At 45.8% G+C, this 16,469-nt stretch overlaps 1 protein-coding gene across 2 annotated transcripts in view; it reads left to right on the top strand.

Moving 5' to 3' along the window:
- Positions 1 to 15,755, top strand: part of cica (capicua transcriptional repressor a) — a 27,272-nt gene extending 11,517 nt beyond the window's left edge. Inside the window, exons 7-21 of one of the 2 annotated variants that reach the window (XM_076301974.1) lie at positions 257 to 389; positions 1,195 to 1,361; positions 1,823 to 1,958; positions 3,697 to 3,794; positions 4,094 to 4,571; positions 5,265 to 5,404; positions 5,590 to 5,750; positions 7,289 to 7,476; positions 7,624 to 8,055; positions 8,585 to 8,760; positions 8,954 to 9,105; positions 9,211 to 9,362; positions 10,471 to 10,602; positions 11,830 to 11,955; positions 12,394 to 15,755. In XM_076301974.1, coding sequence (XP_076158089.1) covers positions 257 to 389; positions 1,195 to 1,361; positions 1,823 to 1,958; positions 3,697 to 3,794; positions 4,094 to 4,571; positions 5,265 to 5,404; positions 5,590 to 5,750; positions 7,289 to 7,476; positions 7,624 to 8,055; positions 8,585 to 8,760; positions 8,954 to 9,105; positions 9,211 to 9,362; positions 10,471 to 10,602; positions 11,830 to 11,955; positions 12,394 to 12,668 — 2,946 coding nt within the window. In that variant the 3' untranslated portion in view covers positions 12,669 to 15,755. Of the gene's footprint in view, positions 1 to 256; positions 390 to 1,194; positions 1,362 to 1,822; positions 1,959 to 3,696; positions 3,795 to 4,093; positions 5,013 to 5,264; positions 5,405 to 5,589; positions 5,751 to 7,288; positions 7,477 to 7,623; positions 8,056 to 8,584; positions 8,761 to 8,953; positions 9,106 to 9,210; positions 9,363 to 10,470; positions 10,603 to 11,829; positions 11,956 to 12,393 lie in introns of both variants that reach the window. The other variant, XM_076301973.1, reaches the window with a different exon arrangement.
- Positions 15,756 to 16,469: the final 714 nt, after the last annotated feature.

Raw genomic sequence — 16,469 nt, 5'->3', positions numbered from 1 at the left:
CACACACACACGCACACGCGCACACACACACACACACACACACACACACACACACACACACACACACACACACATTGTGGAAACACATTTAATTTGTCTTTGACACTTGCTTGTCTCACTCAAGGAACACAAGGCAGACAATCAACTAATTGTACTATCTTTTTGTTTTCTTTCTACTCTCCCCTTGTGTTCAATCTTTTCCTCTCAATAACCTTATCTCTCGCTCTCTCTTTCTCTCTCTCTCCCTCTCTCTCAGGTGAAGGAAGCCCACTTCAGAGCACACCCAGACTGGAAGTGGTGTAATAAAGACCGGCGGAAGTCTCTTTCTGAGGGCCGTGGGACCCCTGGGGCCAAAGACCCTCGGGAGCGCAGCGCCTCTGAGAGCACAGGTGAGTGGGCACACCTGTCTCTGTCACGGACACCTTCACTAGTACACAGAATGGGGCCTATTGTGACGCTGAGAACGGCTGGAGGAAACTGCCTAGTTGGCTCAGGCAGGTTGTCTTATGCTCCGGTGATACATTGAAAATTTCGCAGTAGCGTTGATGATGGGTTTAGCCATTACAGTGTATTCTTCTCTGACTGGGAGCATTTGCATGCACAGTCTAATTGATCTTTTTGGCAAAAAATATTACGTTCCCTTTATTGGAAGAGAAGGCCATTATGCCTGCATGTATTTGTATTAGCAAAGAAACAGGAACAACCTGTTTTGAGTTCATCTGTTCTTGATGTCTTTAAGAAGGTATCCTGGCAGGCTTTTTAAAAAGAACTAAATGTTTGTAAAACCCCTTGAAAGACTTGAAGGTCTATGAAGAGGTAGTCTAATTTATCCACCTTGAATGAAATGCTCTGTCAGCAGTACTCGGTCCACTTAGCGCCTTTCCCCACACCTTTGCCTGGCTCTCTGCACCATCTGCTGCTGTTTCAGCTAGCCGTTTTCACAGTCAAAATAGGGTCCAGTCTGTCAGAACACAATAATGACTTTGTCAAAGTCTGTGGATTCTCAAAAGCATGTTTCCTTGGGTGTTCAGTACACATCGACATGCATGTGATTGTGTATATGACAAATGTTGGTTTACTGCGAGTATGTATTGATACACTGAGAGTGCAGTGTGTGTGTTTCCCTTGTGTTTGAGTGTGTGTCTGTGTATGTCCTTGCATGATCACAAGCTCCCCTGTCCTCACCATTTTCAGAGGCCCAGGCTCAAGGAGGGGATCAGAAGGGACCAGTGTCCAGCTGGCCCCCTGGATCGGAGCGGCGCTTGGGGCCTCTGGGAGGACAGCACCCTCGGCCCCGCGCTTTCTCCCAGAGTGCCGTGCACAGCCTGGAGAGGAGGGAGCAAGAGAGAGACCTAGAGAAGGTGCGATATCATCCTCCCATTTATCCTGTACGGTTGTCTAATTGCCTAGTCCTTCCAGTCCTGGACACTTTTCTATTCTGTCCCTGTTTTTCATTCACTTTCCTCTCTCTCTTTTCCTGTCATCCACTCATTTCCTCATCCCTGCTATCGGTCCCCTTGGCTTGCTCTGCTATTATTAACTTTTCTTCTCTCTCTCCTGCCTCCTCCATCTTTCTATCCATCACACTCTCTCTCTCTATCTCTCTCTCTCATTCTCTCTCTCTCCCTCCATGCCTTTTGCACCATCTCTCTCTTTCTTTCCCATCACCAACACCTTGTCTGTGCGTATCCATCATCTCCCTTACAATGGTTATTTCTGTCCCATACCATTAAATCTCCCTCTCTCTTCTTCCTCTCCTTCTCTCTTCTCCCTCTCTCCCTCTCTCTCTCTCTCTCTCTCTCTCTCTCTCTATCTCTCTCAGATGTGTCAGGAAGGAGGAAGCGGGTTTCGCCCACGGCCGTCCGCCTCGTCTGGACTGCAGCGGGGGGCCAGTGAGGACGTGACCAGCGACGAGGAGCGCATGGTCATCTGTGAGGAGGGTGACGATGACGTCATAGGTGAGTCTGACCAAAAGTGACGATGTCACAGCAGACACAAGCAAACAGATTTGTCTCAGTCACATGCAAATAGCTATATGTAAATTACTCTTATGAGCTCTTACTGCTACTTAATTGGCCCATAGAACTCATATTTATTCAGTGTAAAATATTGAGCTGATATACGTTCATGACAGCCAGTTGTGCCCTTTGGTAACTGGTTGCTCACCGATTTGTTTAATTTCTCTATTTCAGTTTTCCTCTTTTCTTTAAAAGCCAGTGCCCAATAGCATACTTGCTAGATACTTCTCAGTGTGTGTTATGTTCTCATATTTTATTTCAGTTCTGTTAAGTATGTATATGCAGTGCTTCAGCCCACTGTAACCAGTATCTTAGCAACTAAGAAAACAAATCTCTTTCAGCCCTCTTTCTGTATTCACTTTTGAGTTTGGAGGTCATAGGGGCACATGACATGAATTACATGCTTTATATAAAATATAGTCTAACGATTTGTGTGAATTGTGCTCATATGATGAGAAGAACCGAGGTGTAGGAGCATGAAACCCATAGGGGATAGCAGTGAACATGATTCCTTGTTGTTCTATAGAACCTATATAGTATGTCCTTCTCTTTGTCCTTGGCTTTCAGAAACATTTTAGACTACATGAAAAGTTAATTGGTTTGCATGCTTGAGATCAGGGCGGTTGGATAAACAGTGGCAGACGGCTTTCATAGTTTGTAAAAGGGTCCTTTATGTAGTGCTTGGGTACATGCAAAGCGAGACTTGTGGTTACCCATGGAGCCACCTGTGTGTGGGTGTGCTATTTACATTGCTCACATACTATGTATGGTATTTTACATTAAAGGAAATCATATCTGAGCAGCAGCGTTTTTGGTTACAGCTTCCTTATCAAATGTCAAATAGTGCCTGTCTCGTACACTAGTTCAGCTTTACTCTATGACGTCATATTGACCTTGTTTATTACACTAGTTTAGTTTTACCCCATGTGTCGTTGTCTAGGGCTCTTGTTCACTTTTATTCCACGTCATATTGACCTTGTCTCTCTTACTGTGCTGTGTCTGTATTCAGTATGGTCTGTGTCCACTGAAAAGCCCAGTGGTGCCAGGCTTGCCAGTGTTATCGCACCCTTGTACTTGAGTGTCAGTGAATAAAAAAAATGCAGTGTCCACAGAACATGATCTCGTTCGACAAGATTCGTCATTTTTTCCATTCTCTCTCTCTCTCTCTCTCTCTCTCTCTCTCTCTCTCTCTCTCTCTCTCTCTTTCCATTAGTATTTCGGTTAAAGATGCCAAAGGTTGTTTGAAGTGTTGCCACAACAGACCCTGGGCACCATTTGTAGGGCAGATTGATTTTAACTCAATCCCGTGTCTTTTCTCTCTCTCGCTCTCTCTCTCTCTCTCTCTGTCTCCCCCTTCTGCCCCGGCCGGATATGATGAACTATCGATTCATCGTCGCGTCTGGCCGGAGCCTGCGAAAAGAAAAGGAGAGCTCTCCAAGCACAGGCCAATAATAACCACTCTGTCATTCCCACTTTTCATTCGCAAGACGCGGGGGTCAGTGAAGTATCCTGGTGCACGCCTGACCAGTCTTTGCCTCATATCTCTGCACCCGGCCATCTGTGGTCCGGATTGGCTCATACGCGCTCTCTGTGTCCTCTTATTGGCCGGTGCGTGCTCTTGGGGGTCATCTGATTGGCTGACGTTCTTGGCCCGTGTCTTTTTTGTCCCTGATTGCAGATGACTCCTTCCCCGAGGGCTCCATAGACCTGAAGTGCAAGGAGAGGGTGACAGACAGTGATGAGGAGAACGCGTCTGCAGATGAGGCCGATGGCAAGGTGGCTCTCTTTCACAGACACACACACACACACACACACACACACACACACACACACACACACACACACACACACACACACACACACATACAAACACTCACACACACACACACCACCCACACATGCACAAACACAGTGAGATGTGAAATCTGTGAGATGCAACAGCTGCATGATCTGAACAAGCTGATGGATCAATACCTGTCACTGATGACCACCGCCGTGTCTCTCAACCCATGAAAGGAATCATTGCTGACCCATCTCTCCTTCTCTCTCTCTCTCTCTCCCTTCTTTTTTCACAGCGAGCTTTCCAGCCTGTTGTCCGTCCGTCGCGTTCCTACTCCCCTGGCAGTGACCCATCCAAGGGTGCGGGCAGCCGAGGCCGAGGCAACGGCCATAGCCAAGAGAGGATGACCAACATGGCGGGAGGACTGGACGGCAGCGGCCGACCCAAGGAGGTGAAAGAAGAGGAGGGTGGAGAAGGACTAGGTGGAGGAGGAGGGGTGTCCCAGCCTTCTGCTCACTTCCTCTCGTCCTCCGGCCCGACTCACCACCCCGGGAACGGCGTGACCCAGGTGCTGGGGCCGGTGCGGATGGCGTCCACCGTGGTGACCAGCGTGGTGCGTCCCGTGGCCAGCACCCCGGTGCCCATCGCCAGCAAGCCGTGCAACGACGGCGGCCTGCCCGCCGACAAGAAGACCAAGTTGCTGATCGCCGCCGGAGGAGGAGGAGGAGGAGGAGCAGGAGGCGGCGGAGGAGGTGTCACCATAGCCACCGGGGGTGGGTACTTCCCCTCGTCTTCTCCCATACCGCAGGGTGGCGGTGGCGGTGTGGTCACCAGCTTGTTGCTGGGAGGGGCCTTCCCCAGCCAGCCCACTGTCCAACTCCTCACCCAACCCCAGACCCTCCCCTGCCCGCCCGTCGGTAGCCCCCCTACCCACGCCAACGGCGGCACCCTCCCCCTTTTCCTCCCCGCCTCCTCGATCACCCCCCCCGGCGGCAGGGTGGGCAAGCCGGTCACTCAGGTGCAGTACATCCTGCCCACCCTGTCCACCAACCCCAAGAGCCCCTCCCCGCAGCAGCACGGCAGCGTCCTCACGTTGCCCACAGCCACGCCCACCCACATGTCCTTGGCCAATGGTGTGCATTCGGGGGCAGGACCAGGGATAAGATATGCCTCAGTTCCTGCAATGGGCGGGCTCAGCCCAGGAGGAGGAGGAGGTGAGATGGAAGATGTGATTGGCTTAATATGGACAAACAATGGAACGGAAAAAAAAAAGATTCCAATGAAATTTATAACATCATATTTAGCTGTCTTCATATGAATTTAAGCATGACAGGCATGCCATTGGTCAACCTTAACCCTCAAATGATAAACCAACACACTAATGTTACAGTCAATCACACATACATGGCTCATAGTGCCATTGTCATCTCCCTCTCTCAATCTCTCTTCTTGTTTTTTTTATCCAGTTCAAGCACAGTCCCCAGTATTGCAAAGCAAGATGCTGGTTCCCATGGCGACAGTGAGAACGGGCTCCACACCTCCGCAGCCCATCTCTCTGGTCGCCCCACCACTTCCTGTTCAAAATGGTGCTCAACCAGGAAGTAAGGTGCGTGAGAAGCTCTCCAGTCGCACAGAACGCTTTCATGAAGCGCACCTCCATTTTTTCCTTTTCTAGATTTAGCCCCTTGTCGAAGCAGAGAGACAATTTAAGTGAAATGTCCCTTGGTGGGTGTGGGCTTATGTGTGAAGTCTTGGCCACAAATTGTGACTCATGAGTCTCTTCCTGTTCAGATTATTCAGATTGCTCCCATGCCTGTGGTCCAGACCAACGTTCACCACTCAGCAGCAGTGCACCCTGGGAATTCCTTCCCTGTCTCCATGGGAACAGCGACTGTTATGGCTACGGGCTCCGCTCCCCCACAGACTGTTCTGCTTACTCCTCCTCCCACAAGGTTGTTTATGTGTGTGTGTGTGTGTGTGTGTGTGTGTGTGTGTGTGTGTGTGTGTACGTGTGTGTGACTGTGTGTTGGAGAGTATGTGTATGTGTGTGTGTGTTTTCTAATCTATACATCAGGGTTTTCGAACCTTTTTTGTGCCACAACAGATTTTTGACACTGAAAATAGCCCAACGGCACACCAGCATATAAAAAATTTTACAAAAATGAAATGTTCCAGAGCCTAGAGCTTCTTATTATATCTGAGTCTCCAATGAATGTAGGTCCCTTTTATATCCTGTATGCAAGACCCTTTAAGTGAAATGAATGGCATAAAATTATATGTATTTTTTGTAAGTATAACACAATAGAGCAATGGGTTAAGATGCTTACAGTTGTCCTATAGATTTTTTGTGCCTAAAAACAAAATAATTATTTTTGTTTAGTTTTGAAAAGTTAGCCCTATTTTATAAAAAGATAAAAAGGAACGCACAGATCATCCGCTGTTTCAAGGGGAGTGACATCAGGGACAGATTAACATTGCTCAACATGGAGTTGTGTTTGAGTTGGAATTGTTTCGTCTGAAAATCAACAATTGGCCTTAGAAGAGTATTTCATTACATTGCCTGAATAGTGCAACTATCAACTATGCAACTATGTTGTATTCTCAAGGCGAGCAGTGTTATTATAAATTCTTTGACAAAACTTTGTTAGACCAATGAGGTGAAATTAGATCATTTTCACACCTAACAATCTCTCACGACACAGTCAACACAAACAAGGCTCTACATAAATATAAACAACTATGCGTTTGAGTGTGTGTATGTGTGTGTGTGTGCTACTCTGTGTGTTTGTATGTTTTTTCTAATCTGCACATAAATCTGTATGACTTACTGTGCTCAAGCAAGTCCTTGTTGGTCTGTTCCCCAAACTGAATTTTCAGTAAACATTTAGCCCTCAGTAGAGGGGACAGCCGAACAGGCTGCCCTGTTAAAGCTCCTGTCATCTCCGGTCCTGTCACCAGTCAGTCAAGGAGCATTTTTATCAATGAGGGAGAAGCCTTGTCAGTAGACTCACTCACGGAGTTACAGTCACAAAGCAGAGCCATTTGTCATGGCTTCTCTCCTGGGTAATAACAAATGGCCTCCCTACTAGAGGATTTGTGTTGGAGTCGAACAACTTCAGGGACTTGAAAGTCATGATTGAAGTCAAACAACATTAAGGAGGATAGTCAAGTGAATTTAAGGAGAAGTCTAACAAAATACTTGAATAGTACAACTTATCATAATATACGCAGACCTGGTGCCATGTCTTCCTTCAAACTGCAGAGACTAGTCTCATATCTTTATCTTATCATCAGATCAGCTATCGCATTATTGCACTGACAAATTTTAGAGTGATAGCGCCCTACATTGTATTAATTTTAAACGACAAAACAACAATGAAACAATAACACAAACAATGTAATTCTGCTTGGAATGGTTCTTAAATTGGTCCAGAGATTGAGGAAAAACAGCACCTGAATGTTGTGTGTATTCGTTTTTTTGCCTTTTCAGGATCACTTATGTGCAGTCCACCACAGGCGTGGTTGCCCCAATGCCACTGGTCTCTACAGCGACGGTCTCCACCCCGCAGCAGCTCCCGCCTCCCTCAGGTCCAGCGTTCCTGCCATCGTCCCTGGCAACCCTGGGGTTCACTGCCATAGCCCCCGCTGGCCAAGCCCTGGTCCAGCCAATCGCAGCAGGTGAGAAGAAGCCAATGACCAAACATAAATGTGAACTTAAGAGTAAACTGATAGCAAGCCAGGTCTCTATTAGAGACGGATGACACACTTTAATAATAGATTTGTATTTATCAGTCTTCTCTTTCTCCTTCTTTTTCTTTCCATCAGGACAACCACCCCTCTTGGCCCCGGCTCCTCCCCCCAACTGTCCGTCACAGCCCGCCGTGGCAAATGGAGCGCCACGTCAAGTGCTCACGGCCATCTACCCCGCACCCAGTGTCACCCTAGCGACAGGGATGGTTTCTGTGGCAACAGTACCCCCGAACATGACCCTCGCCCCTTCCTCCTCCAGTCCAGACTCCCCCTCCTCCGGATTGCAGACGGGGATAGCCGCACCTGCGACGGTGTCCCAGCTGTCGGACCCCATGAAGGCGCAGCCTCACACCGATGGACAGGTGGGCTCATCGCCCGTTGCCATGGAGATAGAGAGGCAGAGCGTCCTGGAGAAGCATGCAGACGGAGAAGCACAGGTGGAAACCCCAGGACACACCACCACAACAGCACAAACAGGCAGCACAGCCTTGCATCCCACCACCACAGGTAAACACCAGCTCTTCATATTACAATGCCATTACAGTGCTCAGGTATTGCTTTATTTTGAGGTTCCATAATCTCACATTTGCTATGAGCACTGTAAGCACCCTCCTCTTCTTTCTTTGGAAAAAGAAACTTTAAAATAAAGGAGTGTCATTCTCCTCTAATGGCTTAAGGCACACACCACATCTTTAGAGGTATAGCCAATGCATGTTCATTCTGTGGTATTGTGCACAGGCCTAGTGCATGAGAAGTTTGTGTAGATGTGCTTCTTCCTGAGGAGCATAATTATGTCATAGTCAATAGATAAAGCTAATAGCTGCGTTACTTAACAGTGGGTCTCATCTAAAAGTACTGCCTTGGCTATCATGTCATGATATGAGGGTTTCTGGTTTGTATTATATTTCTTGCTTATTAAAGATGTAGTTGTGTATTTCGCTGACTCTTTTTTCTGAATGATGAGGACCATGCTCCTTCAAAATGGCTCCTGCTGCTCCTTAGAGAATGCCACGTCACGTTGATGATGTTCCTGCAGGTCGTCATGGCAGCATGGCTCAGGATGCAGCCAATCAGAGCGAGACAGAAAGAGAGCGGAAGATGGAGGAAGGCGGAGTCTCATGGCGAGACCAAGTGGCTGAAGGACAGGGGTCTGAGAGGGCCCCCAGGGGCCACAGCAATGATGAGAGTGGAAGGGAGGACCATGGCAAAGAGGTGAGGAGGATGGACACAGGTTTGAGTTCAGCGAATAGAACTCTCTTCCTCCCTCTCTTTGCTATCTAAATCCATCTATGCCAATAGTGTCCTGTGAAAGTGAATGTGTGAGTTTTAAACTGACTTTTATGTTTTTCCTCTTCTCTCTGTCTGTCTCCTCTCATCCTCTCTCTGCTGCTCTCCCTCCATGTAGGTGAGACGTAAGGAGTCCAACTCCCCTGCGCCTCCTCCATCAGGACTGGAGCCCCCACCTCCACCTCCTCAGAATGACAGGGACAACTCCACTGTCAAGAAGGCCAAGTCCCGCCCTCCGCCACTCAAGAGGACCTTTGAGCCTGTCGACAAGTGAGTGACCACCAATGACCACCAATGACAACCAATGACTCCTTAGAGAAGCACTCTGGAGGATCTCTGTGATTGCCTTTAATGTCGGGGACTCTTCTTTGATAGGGTGATGTCGGGGTCGTACTTCGAGGAGCGTCTTGCCGAGCTGCCGGAGTTTCGGCCCGAGGAGGTGCTGCCTTCCCCCACGCTGCAGAGTCTGGCTACCTCACCTCGAGCCATCCTGGGGAGCTACCGCAAGAAGAGGAGGAACTCCACCGGTAAGACGAAGGGAGGGAAGGATGGAGGGAATACATAGAGAGCTAAGAAAGAGGAGGAGGGTTGGGGGAGAGAAGGGGGTCCCATACGGTGCCCCCACCATGGGTGTAACATGGGTATATATATATATGGGTATATCTTGAATTTCCCCTGGGGATCAATAAAGTATCTATCTATCTATCTATCTATGTGGCCACTATTGATCAAGAAGAGAATTAATTGTCAGTGTAGCACATTATAATACAGACTAAAACTGTCGATGCTACTCTGAGACTTGTAGAAAAGGGATAGTTTGCTGTAGAACAGTATTATGTCTTTTTTATTGATCTATTTTCTAGTATGTGTGTGTGTTGGGGTGGGGGCCGGGGGCAGTTGTTATGTTGGAGAAGCTGTTAAATTATTATCCCTACTGCCCACGAAGAACGCATAATTGCTGGAAATATGAACATGATGAGGTCTTCAAGTTTTTAGTGGTAGAGAATGATTTTATCATCGTTATTATCACTTCCAGTCATGGAACGTCTTCCTCATCCCATCCACCCCTGTTAATGTGCTAATTTTCTTTCATCAACTGTCCAAAATGGAGTGTTACTTAGCCAGACACAGCTTTTGATTTTCTGGGGATGCTTTGGGGGTTTCCATAACATACTTGGCATTGGCTGTGTTTGGCAAGAACATCTGCTTGTGGTCGAATTTCAAAGCTCTTCCCTTCCAGCTTCAAGAGGCTTTGTGTTGTTTGCTGTGATTTAGAAGTCTGCAGTTGTTAGATGATTTTGAGCTGCTGCATTTTCTGTGCAGCTCCGAGGACTTGAGTGAAGGAATTTTGCATTCCACATTCATTTTGTTTTCCATAGACACGTAGTCTAACGACTTTCCTGACTGTTTGTATGAGTCATCGAACCTGTTTTAGCTTCTCTGTAGAGGAAGTCAAAAAGAAAAGTCTACTTATCCTTTTTCGTCTGGTTTTTCATTCGACTCTTTTTCTCTTCTCTCCTCCATTTCTTATTCCACTCTTCTTTCCTCTCGTCTTCTCCCTCCTTAACTCCCTCCTTCGTTCCCTCCTTTCTGTCATGTCCTCTCTTCCTCCTCTCTGTCTCCCTCTCCTCTCAGATCTGGACTCTGCTGATGACCCCAGCTCTCCCAGGAGGAAGAGTCGCCGGCTGTCCAGCTGCAGCTCCGAGCCCAACACGCCCAAGAGCGCCGCCAAGTGTGAGGGGGACATCTTCACCTTCGATAGAGCAGGTAAACACGCACATGTAACACAATTCACAATATACTACGTAGTGTACTGTAGTGGTACCGTAGTGATGGTGTTGACAACAGATAGATAGATACAGTTAAGAACAAAATTATTCATACCCCTGGCAAATATTGATTTAATGTTTCATTTTCTCTTGACCAATATGTTTGTTCTGGCTGAAAATGACACTGCCACATGGCAAAAGGTTGTAAGACAATGTGGTCGAAACATGGAATCAAAAAAAGAAGTGTTTTCATTTTTGCTTAATGCTTTTTAAAAAAAAATTATGAAAAATTGCATGTCGAAAATTATTCATACCCTTTTTAAATAATCAATGGAAACATCTTTATTTGCATTCACAGCTCTCAAAATGGTTCTTATAATATCTACCAAGCCTCTTCATGTCTCCACAATGATTCTAAACTGCACCTTTTTAACAGCATTCTGGGTTTTGAGGCAGGAACAATTATTTGCCATCACTCTGGCCTTGTGCTCACTTTTTTGACAGACTGAGATCTGGACTCTGGCTGGGCCACTCTAAAATGTTGATTTTGTTCTCTGTTAACCATTTCTTGCCTTGTTTGACTGTATGTTTTGGATCATTGTGTGGTTTAATGGTCCAATGCCGCCTATTGGGACAGGTCTCCCAGCAGACTGCCTGATCTTGGTAAGTATTATAAGAACCATTTTGAGAGCTGTGATGCCAAATAAAGATGTTTCCACTGCTATTTAAAAAGGGTATGAATAATTTTCATAAAAATATTTTAAAAAGATCAAAACGCTTCTTATTCTGATTCCATGTTTCTACCACATTGTCTTACAACATGTTGGCGTGTGGCAGTGTCATTTTTAGTCAGAACAAACAACATTAAGAGAAAATCAACATTACATCAATATTCGCCAGGGTTGACACAACATGGGAACATGAGAAGAACGAAATAAGAACTCAGGTCTTTGTGCTGACCAACTATCATAGTGAATATAAATAAATAAATAAATAAATAAATATAAGTATGTACTAAAAATTAGTACAATGAGACCTGTCCTACATAAGACCTATCCTACATAAAAAACACACGTCATAGCATTTCAAATAGCAGCAAGAGATGACGGCTTGAGATGACTCAAAGCCATAGCAGTGTGGAAGGGTTTATCAGTTTGACAGCGTCCGGGTAGAAGCTGTTCTTTAGCCTGGTGGCCCTTGGTAATAACTGTTTGTATGTCCTCAGGAGAATCGGAGGACATGTTGGTGGAGCCGGGGGAGCGCGCTACATACTCCTCCCTGCGCCGCACTCTAGACCAGCGGCGGGCTCTCGTCATGACACTCTTCCACGACTACGGCTTTTTCCCCTCAGGTAGCCTATCATGTCTGTCACTGTCACTGGCTACAGTATAGTGCTTTGTTCTGTGTGTCTGTGTGCTCTTGACAGTGGGCAAAAGCAACTGTTTAGTTGAAAAATATAATATTTTAAGTATAATAGGTTAATTAAGCAGTGGAATAATTATCATAGTAATTCAACATAATTATCATCAAAATGGTGTTATTATTTGATTTATTTAATTTATTTAATTATCTTAAAATGGCTGCTATGTTATATAGTTATAGTTAAACAAATAAGCTTAAATTAATCAATGAATCATATTTATAACCATTTAACCAATTTAAACATTAAGAGTCTGCAACTATTGCTAATTTCAAGCAAACAAACAATACAAGTTAAAAGTGAAGAGAAGTGAGTAGTCATAGACGATCAAGTAACCCCCCCCCCCCCCCCTCTCCTCTCCTCTCCCAGCCCAGGCCACGGCTGCCTTTCAGGCCAGCCATTCGGACATCTTCCCCACCAAGGTGTGCCTGCAGCTGAAGATCCGCGAGGTGCGACAGAAGATCATGCAGACGGCCACGCCTGGGGCCTCCGAGGGCCCGGGGCCGACCGGAGCCGACTCCGCCTCCACCCCAGGCCCGTCCAGTGCACCACTGCGAGAGGAATGTGGGGCGGAGTCTGACGAAAGGGGGAGTGGTCACGAGGAAACCAACAACACAGGCGAATCACAGGATTCCACCAGATGAAGAAGAACGACTTACAACAACAACTAGCAATTAATAGCGAAGATGGAGGAGATGAGAGACACACGGAGGGAGGAATATTACCTACACTTTCCCACATATTTACATACAACAACACTTTTTTGTGGCAAATTTTAGTTTCTTTCGTTTGTGGGACACAGAAAATATGTGGCACACTCTCTCTTATAACACATTCACATCCACAGCCACACACAGTCACACACATGCATGCACCCACTCACATACACCCAATACACACCCGAACATGCACACACACACACACACACACACACACAGCATGCACACACAAACACACACACACACACATACACACACACACACACACACACACACACACACACACACACACACACACACACACACACACACACACACACACACACACACACATACACACACATACAAGCAAACAGACTATACAGTCTATAGAAATAGACTCACTCAGCAAACATTACCCACCGAAACTCACAAACATTTATGCAAGGACACAACGCAAAACACAAAAGAAAGAATAAAATCTATATCTATAATGTCGCCGTCGGTCAAACGGACACTCACACACAACAGGCACAAAATGAACTTTTTGTAAAGAGCATGACCAGGCACACACTTACTTTGTACAGTGAGGAGAGGGACGGAGCATCCGAGCACCATGTAGACTGATGGCCACACACACACACATGGAAAAACCACCATCAACTTGCCACTTCTATCTCCCCCAGTCCCCCAACCTCTTCTCCACACATCCAGCATTGGTGGCTAAGCGTCCAGCCACCTGACCTCAGTTCCAGTGCCCTACAATGCTGCGCCCGTGCCAGCCCCTCGACTGACCTCTGCTCATCTTAACCAAGCCATCGGCTCTTGCTCTCCTCATTGGCCTGATTGTTATACTGAATGGATAAGAATGTCTCTTCCTTGTTTTTATTCCTTGCTTTTTGGGGGTTTTTGTACTGTTGAAGTGGACAGAAACTGGGCCCATGGTGGATGGTTCTGTTGGACCTAGTCACCCAGACCCAGGCAGGCGTGTAGCAGCGGTGCTGGTTCAAGTGGGAACCAGAACACTTTGGTTCCCCCATGTTCCGTGGTTCCGGTTCCGTGTTCTGATGAGAGAAAGGGAAGCAGCAGCGGCTCGTCTAGCAACAGCGGCAGGAAGAGATGCAGTAGATCATGGCTGGCGTGTGCGTTTGCTTCTTCCCGTGGTGTTCAGAAATAGCTGTTCTGTTAACTAGTTTTATTTTTCTTCTTCTATCCCTTAATTTCATGTTTTCTTTCAATTCGAACTGAACCAAATGAAAGTTTGGTTAATCAAGACTTACTGACTTGCAACTGACCAAGCGGCCGGGTAAAGGCGGAGGAAGAGAAGACAAGGCTGTGGTGACTGCCAAAAAGCATACACACATACATACACATATACTAAGAGCGAGTGATAGAATGGCACTCACAACATGACAGAAGAGGAACGTATGTATATCTTCAAAAAAGAGAGAAGAATAGACAAAAAACAATGACTAACTCACCAAGCTTTTCCCCCAACCCCTCTTAATCTGTCTGTAGTATGTGCTTTGTTGTCAGCACTTGTGTCGTTCTGGTGAACCCGGTTAACCTGTGACAACAGTCCGCGTTTTTCCTGGATGGCTGTGGTAGGCCTATCTCTTTATAGCACGGACTAACATAAGTACATACAAACACACCAACCGTTTTTTGTCTAAGCAGACTTGTGCTCTACTCCTCGCTCCTAAACAAAAAACCTCCTTTTCGAGCCTCCTTGTTAGGCTTTCCTTCCCACCCCTGCCTCTCTGACCTTGTAGTGTACGCTATGGATGGGGGTGCTAGTTTCTTTTAAATAAAAATGTTTCAGTCAGGTGTTTGCACAATAAGTGGCCCTGTGGCCACGTTTGAAATCAGGAAAGTATTGTTTTTGATAGATATTTAAATTTAACCACATCTTAGTTCCGTTCCCCCCCTTGCCCCACCCTACCCTATACCACCCCACCCACCCATGCTTGCCTTTCTTTTTCCTCACTGAAGCTCCTTTTTCCTTGCTCTTATGTTTTGTTTTTAATTCCCCCTTTCTGCCCCCAATTCTCACCCCAAAAGCCTGGCTTCAGGGTCAGGTGAAGTTTTGTAGCTCAGGATGGATTACATTAGGATAACCCCAGGGAATTCTGACTCTAGAACAGTGCTACAGGGCGTATTCTCAGGATCTAACCCTTTCACCTCCCAACCCCCCCCCCCCCCCCTCCCTACTCCCTTTCTCTGCCACTTTATCTCAATGGTGCAATAGGACAGTAGAAGTGGATATGGTTGATACGATTGACAGGATTGTGCCATAGATATTCACTGTACAGTCTGAAGAGCTGTCGTAAAAAAGAAAATGTATAAAAAAGACAGAAAAAATGATGTATAACATCTATGATTTGAGTTCTGAGAAAGTAAGTAATCCAACAGAACAAACTAAAAAATCCAAACTATTAATATAGCACTTTCTTTTTCGTCTTGTTCAGCTGAGGGATCATACATATGTCTCTCAGTATTCACTTGAATGTGTGAAAAAAAATATATATATATATTTCTATATGTGCATAATATAGAGGTGCGTGTGTGTGTGTGTAAACGTTTCTACAAGAATTCAAGCAAACTTGATTTTCCCTCACTCAAAAGCTGTCACTTCTTACTTGCCTAATTCAGTGGCACAACTCTTAGGACTGTTACTGTATGTGTGTGTAAAACTGACAGGTATGTGAGAGAGCGTAAGCAAGAGAGAGAGAGAAAGAGATGATGAGAGAGAGAGAGAGAGAATGAGAGTCATACAGACCCTATGATTAGACAGAAATTTAAAGAATCTTGGCACTTACTATGTCTGCAAACATGCGCTTGCACACACACACATGCATACTGACACCTATGCGTGTACACCTTACGATTGTGTATCCAATAAAATGGTCCTTACTTTGGAGAAGGAATTTTAGAGTGAGAAAGAGTGTTAGCCCGTAAACAGGCATGTTGACCATGTGCAATATTTCTAAACAAAATGAATATTGAAAATATTAAAGACCTAACCCAACCAAATCTTTCTGTGCCGTTCGTTCAATGTCCGTTCAATGTATGTTCAATGTTTGTTCAATGTTCAATTGAAACTTGTCGTTGTGTGGGTATGTGTTTTTCTATACTATCTTCCCATCAATTTTTATTTTTATGTGTACACTATATAGGCTACCCTATATCATTTGTTTATAAAGGTAGTTAGCTTGTTTCTACATGGCTGCATACATGACCAACTCCAAACTGTCTGCAAATGATGAATGAGTCATAACAAATAAACACCGTGTCATTCAGTCTAGATTCATGTGGGTGGCCGTCTGTGGAAAAACAGACCTCCTCCAGCAGTACACAGGACCTGAGCTGCTGTATAGTCATACAAAGTGATAGTAACACCCAACCACCCCCAGGGAATGAGAACTTCTAAATAGTAAGCATGGTGGAAAGAACAAGATCCAGTTGCTGTGGCAGTCATTAATTGCCTGTTTGGCATAGTAAGCTGTTAAAGGAAAAAGTCTGGGAACTGCTGGTATGGAGACCCATAAAATCCTCTAAATGGATAAAGCAGCTGGAAAGATAGTAGCCAGAATTTAGTGCATGTATTAATGGCCGACCACTTGCCAAAATGAAAATGTCAATACACACATCTATATATGAGTGAAATCAACGAAAGAGACCACAATAGACAGCATCAGAAAGGGGAGAAGAGGACTAGAAAGAACTAGAAGAGGATGCACATAAACC

The sequence above is a fragment of the Alosa pseudoharengus genome, unplaced genomic scaffold (assembly GCF_046254945.1).
Source record: "Alosa pseudoharengus isolate Yale_2024_CS ecotype anadromous, Long Island Sound unplaced genomic scaffold, YU_APseudo_1.1 YU_APseudo_1.1_scf_23, whole genome shotgun sequence".
NCBI lineage: Eukaryota > Metazoa > Chordata > Actinopteri > Clupeiformes > Clupeidae > Alosa > Alosa pseudoharengus.
Note: the sequence above shows the minus strand (reverse complement) of the source record. Positions and strands in the feature narration are given on the sequence as shown.